The sequence below is a fragment of the Nomia melanderi genome, chromosome 11 (assembly GCF_051020985.1).
Source record: "Nomia melanderi isolate GNS246 chromosome 11, iyNomMela1, whole genome shotgun sequence".
Taxonomy (NCBI): Eukaryota; Metazoa; Arthropoda; class Insecta; order Hymenoptera; family Halictidae; genus Nomia; species Nomia melanderi.
This window is the reverse complement of record NC_135009.1, coordinates 14,795,244-14,811,383: the sequence shown is the minus strand read 5'-3', so window position 1 is coordinate 14,811,383 and position 16,140 is coordinate 14,795,244. Positions and strand designations below refer to the sequence as shown.

Genomic DNA, 16,140 nt, shown 5'->3' with positions numbered 1-16,140 from the left:
ATTAGAAGCAAGGCGATCGCGCCTGGAATGAATAAGTTCCTCTATAGTCCAGCGAGTGCTCTAAATGCGCCTGGGGTGGAGCAAAAACGCTGCAGCCGCAGGCTTAGCGTCGGCGAGTGGAGGGGATAGGACCGCCCGGTGACCTTCGGTGATCAGTAATTTCGGTTTTTGCTCCGGGAATGTAACTAACGTGGAATTCAATGATACCTGCAGCTGTGATTAACGAGATTACTCTTGCATCAATGGCCTAAATTGAATATTTAATATTTCAAATTAAACTTTGCATTGCTACGTGAAATATTTAAAAACTTTGTTGCTTAATTCACCTATGAATTATCGTTAAATTAATTTAAAACAATATCGTCTATATCTCGTTAGAAAATTTTGAACATTTCCATTAAAGAACTTTCGAGTGCAAAGGGTTAATAATTAATAGAAGTTGATAAAATCTATAATTAACCCCTTGCAGTGCAATGAGTGAGACTCGTGACGACTACTAGACTAATTTAACAGTAATCAATGTTCGCAATAGATCAATATTCCACAATATTTCCATATATTTCATAACTTTTCAAAATACATTCACGCTGTAATGTAGACACTGCAATTGCAGAAGAAACAGACTGCTTCACGATACAACGCTTATAAATTCAGTAAAGTTACCAAGAATAATAAGGAAGATAAGCGATTCTGATATCTATAGACCCAATTCTACTCGATAAAGTTCCCTTCCGCGACGATACGCGTTTCCACGGGATCGTTTCGTTCGTCCCGACAGCCCGTACCGGCGGCCATCTTATTTATGGTGTCGCGTATGTGGAAACCGATCGTATCCGGCGACACTGTGTCCTCAGCGGTCGGCGACAGCTGCGGCCGGATCACCTGCAGCTGCAGCTGCGACGCGCGGCTATCATTCAGCTGCGATAACGACGCGCCGCGGACGCGATTACGGTGCTCGGGTAAGAGCTAATTACATCGAGACGCGTGACGTCAGCGTTCTTTCGTTCCCCAGGCGCAGTTCCGCGAAATTTTCGACGGCCGTCTTGTATCTCCCTCGGCGGATTCCGATATCGAACGGACTCGCTCGCAATCTTCGGATTCGAGAGACAACGTCTGTTTGGTGGCAATTGGAATATCTGCGGATGTTTACGGGAAATTGATGGTGTATATAATTGCGTAAGGTGTTTTGGAATATGTTCGCATTCGTTTTCGAAGGAGGAAGATTATCGGATGGAACGAGGTTAAAAGGTTCATCGAATAAGTTTGACACGTTATTGGAACGGGTTGCTGTCTGTAGATAATGCTCGTGAATTTAACCCTTTGCACTCGAGAGGTGACTCTCTCACCATTTGGTTCGCTACAGTGAAATTATAAAGTTCGATGTTTAATATTAAATTTTGTGTAACGCATGTGAAATATCAAAGTAAAATACTGTTATCCCTTAATTCATTGATTAAATTATTTACATTAGTCGCGACAAGCATCGTCCAGATTTTATCAAAGAGTGTCGAATATTTCTAGGAGAAAACTTTCGAGTGCAAAGGGTTAAATGCCAACGATGATAATGGCCTATATTCTTAGTATAATAAATAAAAAAGTGTACCTTTATTCTGGAAGTATGGAATTTTGATCGAATTCCCTAAGAATCAGGTAATTGACAAAAGTTTTAGTTTCTAAGTCACAGGCGAATCGTTTAATTAAAATGTAATTTATAAAATTAGAAAGTGAAAGGTAAAGAAAGAGAACCGTGCCGTTACCGTTGACGCAGTCCGAGGGAAAGTGGCGCGTGCGGCGTGTGTGTGCCGCAGCGCGGAAATTGGCGAGGATCGAGATGGATTGGCGCAGGAGCAAAAAGCTCCTGACCTTGAGGTGCCGCGCGTGACCTTGGGGCTGAGGGTGGCACGGCTTCCGCATTGCCGGCGGAATGGTGGGAGGCCGTTCGTCGCAGGGGTTTCGACCGGTCCAGCCAATCCCGAGCGAATCAACCTCGCTCGGATCGATGCGATCCTCCTAGCGTTCATCGTCGATCATCGACGACTGAGTCGCTTAGGAAACTAATGGGACTAACCTTTGCACTCAGTCGCCACTTGGTTTGACGCAGTAAAACTATAAAGTCTGATATTTAACCCTTTGAACTCGAGAGGTGACTCTCATCGCTTGATTTACATCGCAAATATTTTTTAACCCTTAGTAGTCCTATGTCGAGTCAGACTCGACATATTCTATTGCAACCTCTACTTGTTTTAACAATTTTTTCTATATTTATTTGTAGCACAATTGTACCAATTAAAGGTAACATGATTGAAGTTTGAATTATTGAAGTTTGTCACTGAAATTTCACTCGTCGGAATGTGAATTACTGAAATTCGGATTATTGAAGTTTGAATTACTGACGTTTGAATCGTTGGAATGCGAATTGTCGGGATTTCAATGATTGAAGTTCGAATTATTGAAGTTTCAGTCACTGGAATTTCACTCGTCGGAATGTGAATTACTGAAATTCGGATTATTGAAGTTTGAATTACTGACGTTTGAATCGTTGGAATGCGAATTGCTGGAATTCGAATTGTCGGGATTTCAATGATTGAAGTTCGAATTATTGAAGTTTCAGTCACTGGAATTTCACTCGTCGGAATGTGAATTACCGAAGTTCGAATTACTGAAGTTCGAATTTTTTCTATATTTATTTGTAGTACAATTGTACCATTTAAAGGTAACATTTCAATGACTCCCAAATATTCTTAAATAAATAAATGCCTCATATGAAGCTGCAATCGAACGAACCAACGTCGACGTGAACCTCAAAGTAAAAAACCAAGAGCACTTCGGACCGCAAAGGTTTAAACACTTCCCATCGAACGTGTGCAATTCATCGGTTCGAAACTGATGCGTGCGCAGAGCAGCCGAGCGGGCAGGAGAGAGGAGACAATGCTCGTCCACGTGGCAGAGATGATAATGCCTCCCCCTCTTGCCCCGCGATATCGCGCCAGACTATCGTTCGCCTTCATTGGCGATACAAAGAGAGATAAAGTCCTCCCGGCATTCAGCTGGCGGCTCCGTATTCATCAAGAAAGAATTTCCACGGCAACACTTGCGCGTCTGATTGGCAACGTCCTCCGTCGCGCCTCTCGACGACAGAACATCATCAATACAAATATTTTCATCGGTAATTAAAGTTTCTAATAAAAACTGCTATACGCGTCCACCCGTGCACAGCGAAATCAAGGGAAACCGAAACGCTCCGGCTGTATTTATTTTATAACAAAAAGCTGTGTGCAATGCATAATGAACTAATATCTCGGCTACCAAATTTAGCGAGTAACCTACAAAAACGATCGGCAAAAAGCCACTTTAAAGCGCAGCGCGCTGGAGCTATCGATCGAATCGCCATATATGATTTATAAATAGATTCTATACGAAATCTTCAATTATAATTAACGATCCTAACTAATAATCCGCTTGTATCTGTACCTAAACGTTTTTCAGCGTTCAGGGATTTTTAATTGATTCGAGCGTTTCGCGCCGATGTTTGGTGAACTAATTAATGGAAACAAACCGGGCCGTATAATTGTTTCGTAAGCGCAGCGACACTTCGAATTACGAAGATCGTCTCAATATTCCCGGTTAATTTTAGTTTTGCACCTGCCCCAGAATCCTCCGCTCCGGGATGATTCCCATTGCACCGCTTCGCGGCTGAAAAATCGTCCGCTTAACGAGCAGACGAATTTTTTCCGTCCGCGAGCGATAACGGGCGGGTCTGTTATACGCGGACGGCCGATGTCCCCGCGAAATATTTATGGGAGTTCACGGTTTTATGGAGTCGTTCGGTGAAAACGGGAGTCAAGTAAGAAGTTTAGTGCCGCGCGGAACGGCCCCGCCGGATAAAGAAAACAATATGGGCCCGCGAGTTAAACCGTTCCTTTCTTTCCCGCGATTTTTCTGCCGGCCCGTCTCGCGCAATTACGTCGTTCGGGCCGACGTAAACTCGAATTGTCCGTCGTTCGCCTCTCCTAAATCGGCGCTCGTCTCGCGGACGATCCGAATATCGCGGCAGTCCGTGAGCTCGTTCGCGTTCGAGCCGCGCACGGTTTGTTTTTATACGAAATTTCTCTGTCGCGAGTGAAATAAACCGATCGGAGCTGGCGGGAGTCGAGGCGAGGAGTTGTTGATAATAAAGATAAATACTTCGTTGATTAACTCGAGGAACTCGTACGGAGTTAACGCATTGAACGACGGATAAATTTCAGCTACTAAAAATGAGCGTCGGTGATTATATTGATACATTTTTAAACATCGATTAAACCAACGTTTTTAACTTATGGAAGAGAACAAGGAATTCGATTTTGTATATATATATTTGCTGAATCGTGTTGAAAATCTTCACTACGAATCTCACTCGTAGGACAAGGGGTTAAGAGAACAATCTATGTTAACCCTTAGCACTCCGGATGGTTTCGTAATGTATCAGTAACTGCAACTAATTTTTATAGTATCCCTAGCAATAATGAAGAATGTTATAACATTTCTTAGATCTTTTATTTTCCTTCTTAGTGCAGAATTTGGATCTGTGAAAAATCTAATAGTAGTTTCTTTAAGGTTCATTAAAATATCTGAGAGAAATTAAAGAAACCGAATTGCAAATCAGTTAAAGCTTCAATAGACGAACTCTTAGTTTCTACAGAGAGACTTCAAAATCTCAATGTAACAGCTCGGTGGTTAATTACAAAAATTCGATCAACCCGAGTAAGTTGATGCACGCCATATTGGCGGCGTTAACCCTTTGCTGACGAATGTCGACATTTCGACGAGATGAAATCTTCATATTCGTAAGTCTAAGTCGTAAACAAATGATTTAATTGATGGAATCGCAAGATATTAGCACGTAATTCCCTATTTTCCTACTGTTCAAGTAACTGTTACATAATTTAGCTTCATCTGTCGAGAATTTCGTACATTCCAAAGAATCTTCACCCGCAAAGGGTTGAAATCGACACGCTAGAACACAACAAAGCGCCTTCTACTCGATCGTTTCAAGATTCCTCGAAAACCGCGAAGTACTCACGAGCCAACCCGATATTTTCTCAACGACAACGCTTGTGCCCGATCGTTTTTGTCACCGAATTCGCCGGTAGAAACTTTCCCGAGATAACGGCCTCCTTTTTCGACGCGCCCGCGAATCAAGGTTAACAGACTTATTACCTCTCGCCCCGTAAAGTTGATCGTTGTTCCTCAGCAACGGTCAATTGTCCACCGAGGTGCCGTGTAAATAAATTTTCAAATGCATCGTCATCGATGGGAAGGAGGAGAAAGAAGCGAGCAATTGGCGCGGAAGACCGGGGAACAAAACGGACATCATCCGATTCGAAGCGGATTTAACTGCGTTATCGCTGTCGCTACTCGGTTCAATTATTAACGGAATTTGTTTAAACCTGTGGCACGACGTCGCGCCGTTAAAAATTCACGCGGTATTCACCTCTCACTCTGATTCTCTATGAACGCCGCCGCCGCCGCCGCTTGTTGTTGACGCTGTTATTTATTCATCCGCGTCGGCCCGCTTGAAAACAATACGCTTTACGTGATTTGGACACGTGTTGGATCCACGGGCAAATTCTGGCTTAATTTCCACTGGACTCCGGTTCGATTCGCATGGAACTGGACGTAGGTGTACCGAGCTATATTGCGACTATGCGAGTTCGAATTTCGAACGGATTAAAATTCAAATTGAATTCACCTGCAATTCTCGGTATGGTTAATTCGCTGGACTATGATTCCGGTTTAACACTTTGCACTCGAAAAATTTGTCAGTAGAAGTATTCAATTTATTTTGATGAGATATAGATGACATTTTCTCAGATTGAATCCATCTCACATGCATTAAGGAAGAGAACTATTTTCTTTCAATATTTCTAACATTGAGGTATTATACAAAATTTAGCATTAAATATCAAAGTTTACAGTTTTGCTGTGTCAAATCTTTTGGTGACTCTGGAGCGCAAAGGGTTAAATTCAGAATCAGAACGATGGATTCGAGTTTTTAGTTCGGAATTCGATTTGGATTTTTGTGTAGCATCAAACTCGTCTGAAATGGACGAGGCGCAAATTGTTGTTGCATTCCATTAGCGTCGGATTTAGGTTCGATCCGGATTTCCGTTGAAATTTCGAATCTCGCGTGGCGGCCCGGTTTCGTTGGAAACTCCACGCAGACTCGTCTACGCGTGCATGGGACAGATAAGGCGCCGCGACGCCCCCGACACGCGTAAGTCATCCTACTCGAATTAATATCGCGGACGCGCGGACCATTTAATTAAATGCTGATTAAGCTGAACGTCCTCGCGATAACGGCGCGCCGTTTTGCCCTGGCGTTCAGCGTTGCGGACACGAAATTTGTTCTCCCTTGGATTCGTTGTTGGTATGAACGTGTAAATATTTAGTTGGGCGGAAAGTGTCTTCTTCGTAGTTTTTCAACGGATTTTATACTAAACTATATTATATTATATTATATTATATTATATTATACTATACTATATTATATTATATTATACTATATTATGTTATATTATACTATACTATGTTATATTATACTATATTATATTATATTATACTATATTATATTATATTATACTATACTATATTATATTATATTATACTATACTATACTATACTATATTATACTATATTATATAATATGATATATCATATATCGTATATCATATTATATATCATATATCATATATCATATCATATATCATATCATATATCATATCATATATCATATCATATATCATATCATATCATATCATATCATATCATATCACATCATATCATATCATATTTCTAGGGCTACTAAAATAAAAACTAACTCCGTAGTCAGGTTAAACATATTTATTACGCGATGTGGCTCTAACGAGGAACGGCGACTAACTGCTTTTCCTCAACGCTTTTCTAAGAATTAAAACTCTTCAGACGAGGGCGTACGTGACCCAGGTCCTAGTCCCCTTGGTCATAAATTAGTCAATGGGACTATCTCTCACTCCCAAATATCGACAAACAAAAGGGCGAACCGTCTACATATTACATTACATTATATTCGTCTCACTAAGAAACATAAACAAAAACCGCCACAAACTTTCGCCGAAGCCGTCGCGAACACTCGCGCCGCGACACCGGTGGCATCGTTGCGCGAATCACTTAATTAACCAACGATCGCGCCGCGAGTAACAGGTCCCGCAGCACTTTTAATCTCTCAACGTTCCGCCCTTCTAATCTCGCAAATGAAACTTGTTTAGATTCCACTTTATCGGCGAGAGCTATGCGTTCCTTCGCGTGCGCCTCCGCCGCGACCAGCGGATTGTTTAATTAAGCGGTTATTAAGGCGGACGACGTGTAACTGTCCGGCGACCACTCTTGCGCTCGTTATCATGCCGCGTTAGCGTGCCCCGGTATTAACGAAGTCGCCGGTGTAACCGCGCGGCATGAGTTACACGACGATGCGGCTCTTTAATTAATTATCCCCGATCCGTGGGATTTTCGCGGAAATTTATGGATACGCGACGAGTTTGCCCACGAGTTTCGCGAAGTCCGACCGAAGCAAAAAATTATTACTCGCTCGACGAACTTTCAACACGTTCGAACCACGGGAATTCTACCCGCAATTTATTGCAACGTTTATCTCTCGGATAGAGTACGCCTTTCTACATCGTCGAGGTGATAATAGAATTCTACGGTAATTTTATTCTCACTTTTCCCACCTACGCTGCGACGAATACAATCGCGGGCAAGTGCGATTCTGCATCGAAACTAGCGAAATCCTTTACAACGCGGACAGGAATTCGCCGAGGAATAAACTCGCCGAAAGCGGGATTTCTGCTTGTCTTTTCGGTCGGTGAAAGTTCGCGATTGCGTGACGTAGAATAACATTCATGTATAGATCGCGCTGATAAAGCGCGGTGAACCTGGGAAATAACGAAGTTGCGAAGAGAACTAGGATATGTGACTGTTTCTGTGGTCTCTTTTTATTAACCCTTTGCGCTAGGATGGTGACTCTCAGTCGCTTGATTTGACACGTGGAAACTATAAAATATGATATTTAATGTTGAACTTTGTATAACGCCTCGATATGTGAAGTATTGGAATAAAATAGCTTTGGTTCTTAATATACTTGTGTTTTCAGACTTTGCCAAATTTCTGAATTCATTTCCACCGCAAGTACTTAACTATCCAACTATCTCAAAACTGCCGTTACATCGAAAAATCACTGAAAATCCCGACGAATTCACGGAAAACTTTAGTTCTAGACGTCTATGCACATCGCAAGATGATTGAAACAATGGAATCACGATTGTAGATGTCCAACTATCCGAGAAACTTGCGTTCCATCGAAGACAGCCGGCGGTCGCGACCGGTCCGCTCCGAAATTCGGTTCAACGCTCGCGTCGCGGCGTCCCCGGCGTCGCCGCAATAACGTGTTATTTCCCGGCGTGCGTCGTCTGCGTGGGCGGCTGACCCACGGAGGGAGCGGACCGGCGTTCGATTTAATTTTACATCTGAGCGGGCCGGAATTAAAGTGAACCGCGCGGCCGCGAAGCGGGGATTTCATGGGATATATTGTAGTTTGAATGAACGGTAAATAAGCGTGCCGCAAAAACCGGGCATTGTCCACCCGCAGGAATCGCCGGGGTAATGGGCATTGTTCCCTGTTGAACGTGGAATCAAACGATCCTTATAAATACCGCGGATTCAATTTTCAACTTCGCATTAATACCGATTTTCAGCCGGTTTGTCGGCGAATTTATCGGCCGCCCCCTCTGTGTGTTCTTTCGAACCGCGGCTTTGTTCGCTGGAACTTCGCGGCTTGCCTAGAACAAATTTGAAATAAGCTATTGTGTACAGCCACCGTGGATCCGTCGGGTTTCGGGAAACAGATTTTTAATGGTGTTTGATCGAAGAAATTTGTAGCGTTCGCCGGGATTGTTTGAAGACTGCGTTCATTTTACTCGGTTTTTTATTGAATACTCGTGCCGGTGAACAGATTTCCTTGTTATTTCTAGAAAGTATGGATCTTTGAGAAGCTACTGTTAAATTTTTGTAGTGGAATTCGAAGTGGTTTGCCCGATACGGAGTTTTCATGGAGCGACGTGCGTCATTGAAAGAACTCGAATTTATCTCGGAATTTGTCTCGGAATTTGTGTCTCCAACATATAATTGAAACTGACATTCTAATACATTCTCTTATATACTATTAACACTCATTAGTATCCTAATAATATACATTACAATTATTTTAATCTCAGCATCGCATACTCCAATCAGAAACTACCAAGGTCCAACGAAATTTCGATATTTCTAATTGCATTGTCGTCAATTTTCAATCTTCCCGCTCTCGAAACACTTTTGTACACGGTCTAAACTTTCGAGAAATAAAAGATCGACGGGGCGAAATAAAATCGCTGAAGATCAGGACGCCGAGCAAAACTCGCCGGATCTATCGCGAGCGAATTCAGAGGCGTGAATTATCTTATCTGCGGCTCCGGTTGCAGCGCGGGGTCCATCGCGCGGCCCCGCAGATTAAGCTCGGTTCACAGAAGCGAGTCACGAACGGAGAAAGGTACGACGACCTTCGAAAAGGGTCAACGCACTCGGCCCCGCCGACCATAACGGAAGTGAGGCCACGGATTTCGAGTAGAACGACCCTGAGCGTGTACGTGGACGCGCCGCGCGTCGCCGTACCTATACGCTTCGACTAATTTCCTCCTCTCCGGCGGTGCTCCTTCCCTCTCGCGGCTTCCCCGAATCACCGACGACTTTCTAACCCTCTAGCAACGAGGATTTTCGAGAATATCGGAAACCTGTTCCGTAAGGTAGTAAATTATACGTGATATATCTAACACAGATTCGCTGGACGAGAGAATGTGACTTGTGTTGAATTTTATAAACATTATTTGACAAATGTTGCGATCGGTTTTCATCGATGCTGGTATGAAAATGTGTATCCTAATTGTTTACTTTTGAATTTGTCAGTTTTGAATGGAAGTAGATCAATTTTTGTGGGAATGATGGAATAAATTGTATAGTAAATTAGTCGCTTGGAAGATAATGAGGTTGAGAAGAGAAAAATTGAGAATGTTCTGGCTTCTGAAATTGTTGTATATTTGGAAGATAAATTGTTGAAGTTACGAAAAGTGATTTTTTGATGACTGTAAAGAATATTATTTATTCTATTAAAATGTATGAAAAACAGGAAATAAGGATTGACTCAATATTGGCTTGAGCAACTCAAATGTTAATCAAGTGATAATCCTTTGCACTCGAGAGGTGAACTTCAGGTCACCGCTCGATTTGATATTAAGTTCCGCGTGAAGCGTTAATACGTGAAATATCGAAATAAAAATACCTATCGGAAATATCTCGTCGGAAGATGTTGGATATTTCCAGTGGAAAGCTTTCGAGTTCAAAGGATGAAGTGTTGCTTTAGTCGTGAACGGATTAATTGCCACGGGAAGTTGCGATTTATATTTTTGCAACAGGCTAAGTGGAAATAGACTCGCGCAGGCGACATTATAATTTTGTTTGACATTTATGGCGCTCCATCGGATTATTCTTCGACATATTCGGTGACTATAAATTGAACGGTCGTTTTGAATAAGTTATCGCGTTACATAATCCGCCGATGAATTCCGTATGAATAATTTCTATAAATTGTGCCATTATGTCACTCGATTCGATTGACACAGCGGTTAACTTGTTAAATGTAAATCTCGATCAAATTTCACTCGTAAATTATCGGTTTTCCATTCGCTCTTAAGCATTTCCGGCACATAGTTTTCGTAGTTTAATCACCGCAACCACATCTAGACTACTTTCAGCGTTTATCAGTAGCCAATTAAATTAACAAACCCGCATAGCCACTGGAACTTCGAAACGTTGCCTAAAAACAAACCTATATCTTCGGAATTCCAAAAAATTGCGCGAAAGAATCAACGTCTCCAGAATTCCATACAAAATTAGCTCTTCGCACTCGACAATATTTTTCATTAAAAATATTACTTTCTGACAAAGTATTAACGATATTTTTCGCAACTAACACAACTGATTATCTTATATAAATTAAGAGACAGAACTATTTTACTTCGATGCTTTATGTGCTACAGTACACAAGGTTTAACACTAGAACTACCGAGCATTTAATACGATTAATATGCAATTCCTATAAAAATTGTAACAATAGATTATTTTCAATTTCTTCAGACATTCATTATAGTATTCAAATGAAACTTTTTTCAAGATCATTTCAAATAGTGAATGCTTTTAAGATATCAATAATTGCGAAACAAACGAATCGAAACCAGTCATTCCGACTGGTACGATAGTTCTATTGTTAATATTGAATTGAAAATTGTATAAGTTCGCTGCATCGAATCAGACGACAGATAGTCACCTCTCGAGTGCAAAAGGTCAACAAATCTCGAAAACCCCGGAGACAAAGGAAATCAAGAAATCCGCGAAATCTCGCGGCAGAGTTGAAGCGAACTAATCTCTCGGCGCATGGCGTTTCATTGGAAAACCAAGCCGGGGCAGATAGAGAAAGACGGAGAGGGCGGTTTATCATCCGCGGGAACCCGGGATAGGGTACGAGGAAGATGTGGAAGGGTTGGAGGGTAGAAAAAGCTCGTAACTTTCGAGAAAATTGCGGCAGCGCAGGTAAATCGCGCGTCGTTTATTTGCTTTGTTCCCGGCGGCGCGTTTTTTCCTCGGCGCCGCCGGCGCGATTTATGCGTGTCGCCGTTGTTGATAACAATGTTGCGGCATAATACTCGCCGCGGAGTGGTCACGTGGCCTCGCGGAACCAGTTCCCGGGTTGGAACACACGGATACGCGGACGGGGCAGGGGTGTGCGCGTGACACCCATCGATCCAGGGCGAATTTAGCTCGATTAAATTACCGCCGGCCGGGACGCTAATTATCGTCCGATCGAATTACCCGGCTGAAAAGAAACGGGGTCCGGGGCAACCGTAGCTCTTTACTTGTTGCTTCGGGAGGATCCCGGTTTTTTTCGGGAACCGGCCACCTGCGAGTATACTGGGTGTTTCTGGTAAAAGGAGTTATTGTACGTGGAAGATTCTGTGGGAGATGAGTTTTGATTATGAGGTGTTTAACCTTTAGCACTCCAGGGTGTTTTGTAATCTACCAGTGACTGCAACTAATTGTTATATATTGTAAATATTTAGTAAAGTATAATAATTGACGACAAAAAAGCAATATTTCGTTTGAATTCGCAAGAATTGGGAATATTTCTAATCTTTTATTTTCCTTAGTACAAAATTTGGATGTGTGGAGAATCTAATAATTTTAGGGTAGTTTCTTTAAGATTCATTAAAATATTTAACCCTTTGCACTCGAGAGTTGACTCTCAGTCACCACTTGATATTTAGTATTATACTTCATATAATGCATAAATCTGAGAAATATTGACGTAAAATAGTTTTGTCAATTCGCGTGAATTTCTCTTCGAGTTGGTTTTACAAAATATCGTCTTGTTGAAATATTTCTAGTGAAAAACCTCGGAGTGCAAAGGGTTAATATTATAACTGGGGCAATATCGGAGCCTACAGAGTTCAAAGGGTTAAAATTTGGATATTTCTATAGTGTCACGTTGCATTATTAATTTCATACGGTTCTCACGCGGTCTCGCGTTTGTTTCATATGAAATGGCAAAAGTTTCTTTTCTACTGCAATTTCGAAGAGTCAAGTGGCACTTGGCCAAACGAATGCTTCCTTTTTCCAAGTTTCTTAAGATAAGGAACGTTGAGTTAATGTTTCTCAGGCCGAAACCGACCCCACGCCTCGCGAGTTCTTCAGAGACTTCCGTGAAAGTAACTTCCCGCGCTCGCGTTAAGAATTATTTCAAAGCAAACCCCCTGTTCGTGCTACACATTTAATTATGCTGTAACCCCTTGCGTGGAACGTTATACATAATGCCCTTATTTACGGACTTGTAACAATCATTCCGTGTTCTATACGGTACATTTATAAACGAAGTCACAATCGAACTTATCAGTTCATTTGCAAACAACCCATTTTCTCGCGAAAGCTTCACCCTTAACGAAGTGTTTCAAGTTATCAAGAAATACCGTAACATAGATAACAATCAGAAATAAAGAGAAGTAACCAATCGCAATACTTAACGCGTTAATTACAAACATCACAACAACTAAGAATATAACTATATTTAACTATATTTAATAGAACTATATTTAACTATATTTAATAGAGCTATATTAAACTATATTTAATAGAACTATATTTAACTATATTTAACTATATTTAATAGAACTATTGTCCAATAATTCAGTTCTTTGAACAGTGAAGTGAGTGGAAGATTACAGATAGACGAAGTTTTGAAGTTATCAAATTTGTTTAACGTTTCGCTATCGAGGAGAATTAAGTTAATAGAACTACTGTGCAATGATTCAATGTTCTTAGGTCAAGGAATGTTCAGTATCTATTTCCTCGTTGATCGATCGATCAATACGGTTTCTATCGAAAATCTGCGAAACGGCGTTAGATCTCAGCAAAGCGTCAACATTCATTCTCAAAGGCTTAACAATCCCTCTCCAAACAAAAAAACGAATTCCACATTAACTCGACACTCACCCTAACTCCCAAGCACCGCCGAAAACTACCAACAGTTCTCAAACGTCACACACCAGCTGCTACCACCGAAAACCCAACTACCCAATCAGTCAATCACGAAAGTTCCGTCGCAACCGGTATTCCCGGATCGCGCGGCGACTGGCCACCGGCCAGGAACACCATGGAAAATCGGCGGGAAGCAATCTGTACCCGCAAAAACTCGAAAATAACTTTATCACCCCGTAGGGGGCTGCAGACGTCGTCGGAGCGCGGGGGGTCGGGGCTGGTTCGTCGAGAGGGAGGGAAGAGCGGCCGCGAACGAGATTGACCGTCGAATGGAAACGGGGGATTGGAATCCGCCGGTTTGCGGTATAACCGGCCGACAATGAAATCGAACCACCGTAAACGGACTAATTGCAGGCACAATAATTATTCCGCGGACGACGAGGGCCCGCAGGGGCCGCGCCGCGCCGCGCCGCGCCGCGTTGTGTCTCGTCTCCGCGCTTGCGGATCGATCCCGGACGCTTCTGTTATTAACCTCCCGCGCCCGGGACCCACCCCCGCACCCGCCGTCACCGAAAACCTCTCGGACGTGTTTACGAATCGACGGATAACCCCGAAATTTATGGCCCCGCGCATCGCCGCAGACTCTTCGGGGACTTCGACGGCGGTCGGACATCGATCTCGATCGGAGGATCGAAATTTTCGGAGGGTCCCCGGGGTCCTCGGATGCTGGACACCTCGATCGACGGGCTGTTAGGTTTTCGATTCGATTCGATTGTGTTTCCAGTGATGAAGAGTGGAAGTGGCGTAGATGATCGTGATCGAAGTATTTTTAGATAGTTGAGTTCTTTGTTTGATCCTGTGTTTGGGAGAGGGAGTTTCCTTTGGAGGGTTGTATTTTGATGATTGAGGTAGTAGTTTGGTTTGGACACCGTTGATGTTGAGGTTTCTTTAACCCTTAGCAGTCCTGTGTCGAGTCAGACTCGACATTCTATTTTATTGCAACCTCTGCCTGTTTTAACAATTTTTCCTATATTAATTTGTTGTATCAGTTCGGAGAGTTGTATGATTGATTTTGGAGGGTTGTATTTTGATTATTGTTCGAGGCAGTAGTTTGGTTTAGGGACACCGTTGATGTTGAGGTTTCTTTAACCCTTAGCAGTCCTGTGTCGAGTCAGACTCGACATTCTATTTTATTGCAACCTCTGCCTGTTTTAACAATTTTTCCTGTATTAATTTGTTGTATCAATTCGGATTTCGCGCGGAGCGAGCGGATCCGCGCCGGTCGCGGCTCGATCTCGGCCGATTGCCGGGATAATTGTCGAATAACAATATCTCTTTGATTTACAGGGCGGTCACGGATCCGAGGGACGGCAGGAGAGTGGCCTTGAAGAAACTGCCGAACGTCTTTCAAAGCCTGGTGAGCAGCAAACGGGTCTTCAGGGAGCTGAAGATGCTCTGCTTCTTCAAACACGAGAACGTAAGCAGCTTACCGATTCCTTCGACTATTATCAAACGTTCTGCCGCCGTGTCGATACCGCGACGCGTCGTTCTCCTTTTTTTCCAGCGGCGCTCGCGATAAATGTTTTACTCTCGGGACGGCTCCGTTCTTGGATCGGACCGCCTCGACTGGGAAATCATAGATCCTTTTTCGAGAGGGGAATGGTTGTGGTTTAGTTGGTTTATTTATATTTGGTTGTTTTGTAATTGTAGATGATTTTTGAAAGATCCGGAAGATGTTTGTTCCGTTGTAAAAATGTTACCTTGAAGCGAACAATGAAGTTACGTTTTTAATTAGGAAACAAGGAATTTAGTAATGTACGTGAGGAAATTAGGAAGTATCAAGAAATCGAGTTAATATTGGGAGCTGAGCGACTCTTAAAGAATTGTTGAAAATAGTATGAAACACGTTGATTTATTGTAAAATAATTAAAATTGTGAACGAGTAATCTACTAGATAATTGAAATTGTAAACAAGTAATCTTTTGAATAATTGAAATTGTAAACAAGTAATCTACTGAATAATTGAAATTGTAGACAAGTAATCTACTAGATAATTGAAATTGTAAACAAGTAATCTACTATTATTACTTCAATTTGTATTTTCCGAACTCAACAATTGGCTTCCGCGCGGCGCAGATGTACAACATTTTAACTAATATTTAGCGTATTTCACGAATGTCTGCATTCTGAATTGATAAGCTCGACGGCAGAGGAAACGGTAAATCATGTTCGACTTCAGAAGTGCTCGGTCGAAGAAATGACTTCGTCACGGCTCACGGGAAATCGGTCGCGCGTGTTCTTCGTCGCGAAGTTTCCCGATTTTCCATAACTCGGTTATCTGTGCCGGCAGTCCCGCGCTTATCTGCCGCGGCGAAAAGCAAATACTGCGAGCGGGACGTTTTGTTTCACGAGCGCGATAAGCGCATTATCGTCGGGTTTCCTTGAAATCGTCGATCATCGGCGCCTGGACGCGTCCAGGGCTCGGTTATCGTCCAGGAAACGCGG

At 42.5% G+C, this 16,140-nt stretch overlaps 1 protein-coding gene across 1 annotated transcript in view; it reads left to right on the top strand.

Moving 5' to 3' along the window:
• Nucleotides 1-16,140, top strand: part of nmo (serine/threonine-protein kinase nemo) — a 258,417-nt gene that overhangs the window by 134,267 nt on the left and 108,010 nt on the right. The window contains 1 exon segment of the mRNA XM_076372222.1: nt 14,983-15,112. Within this exon segment, the coding sequence (XP_076228337.1) occupies nt 14,983-15,112 (130 nt within the window).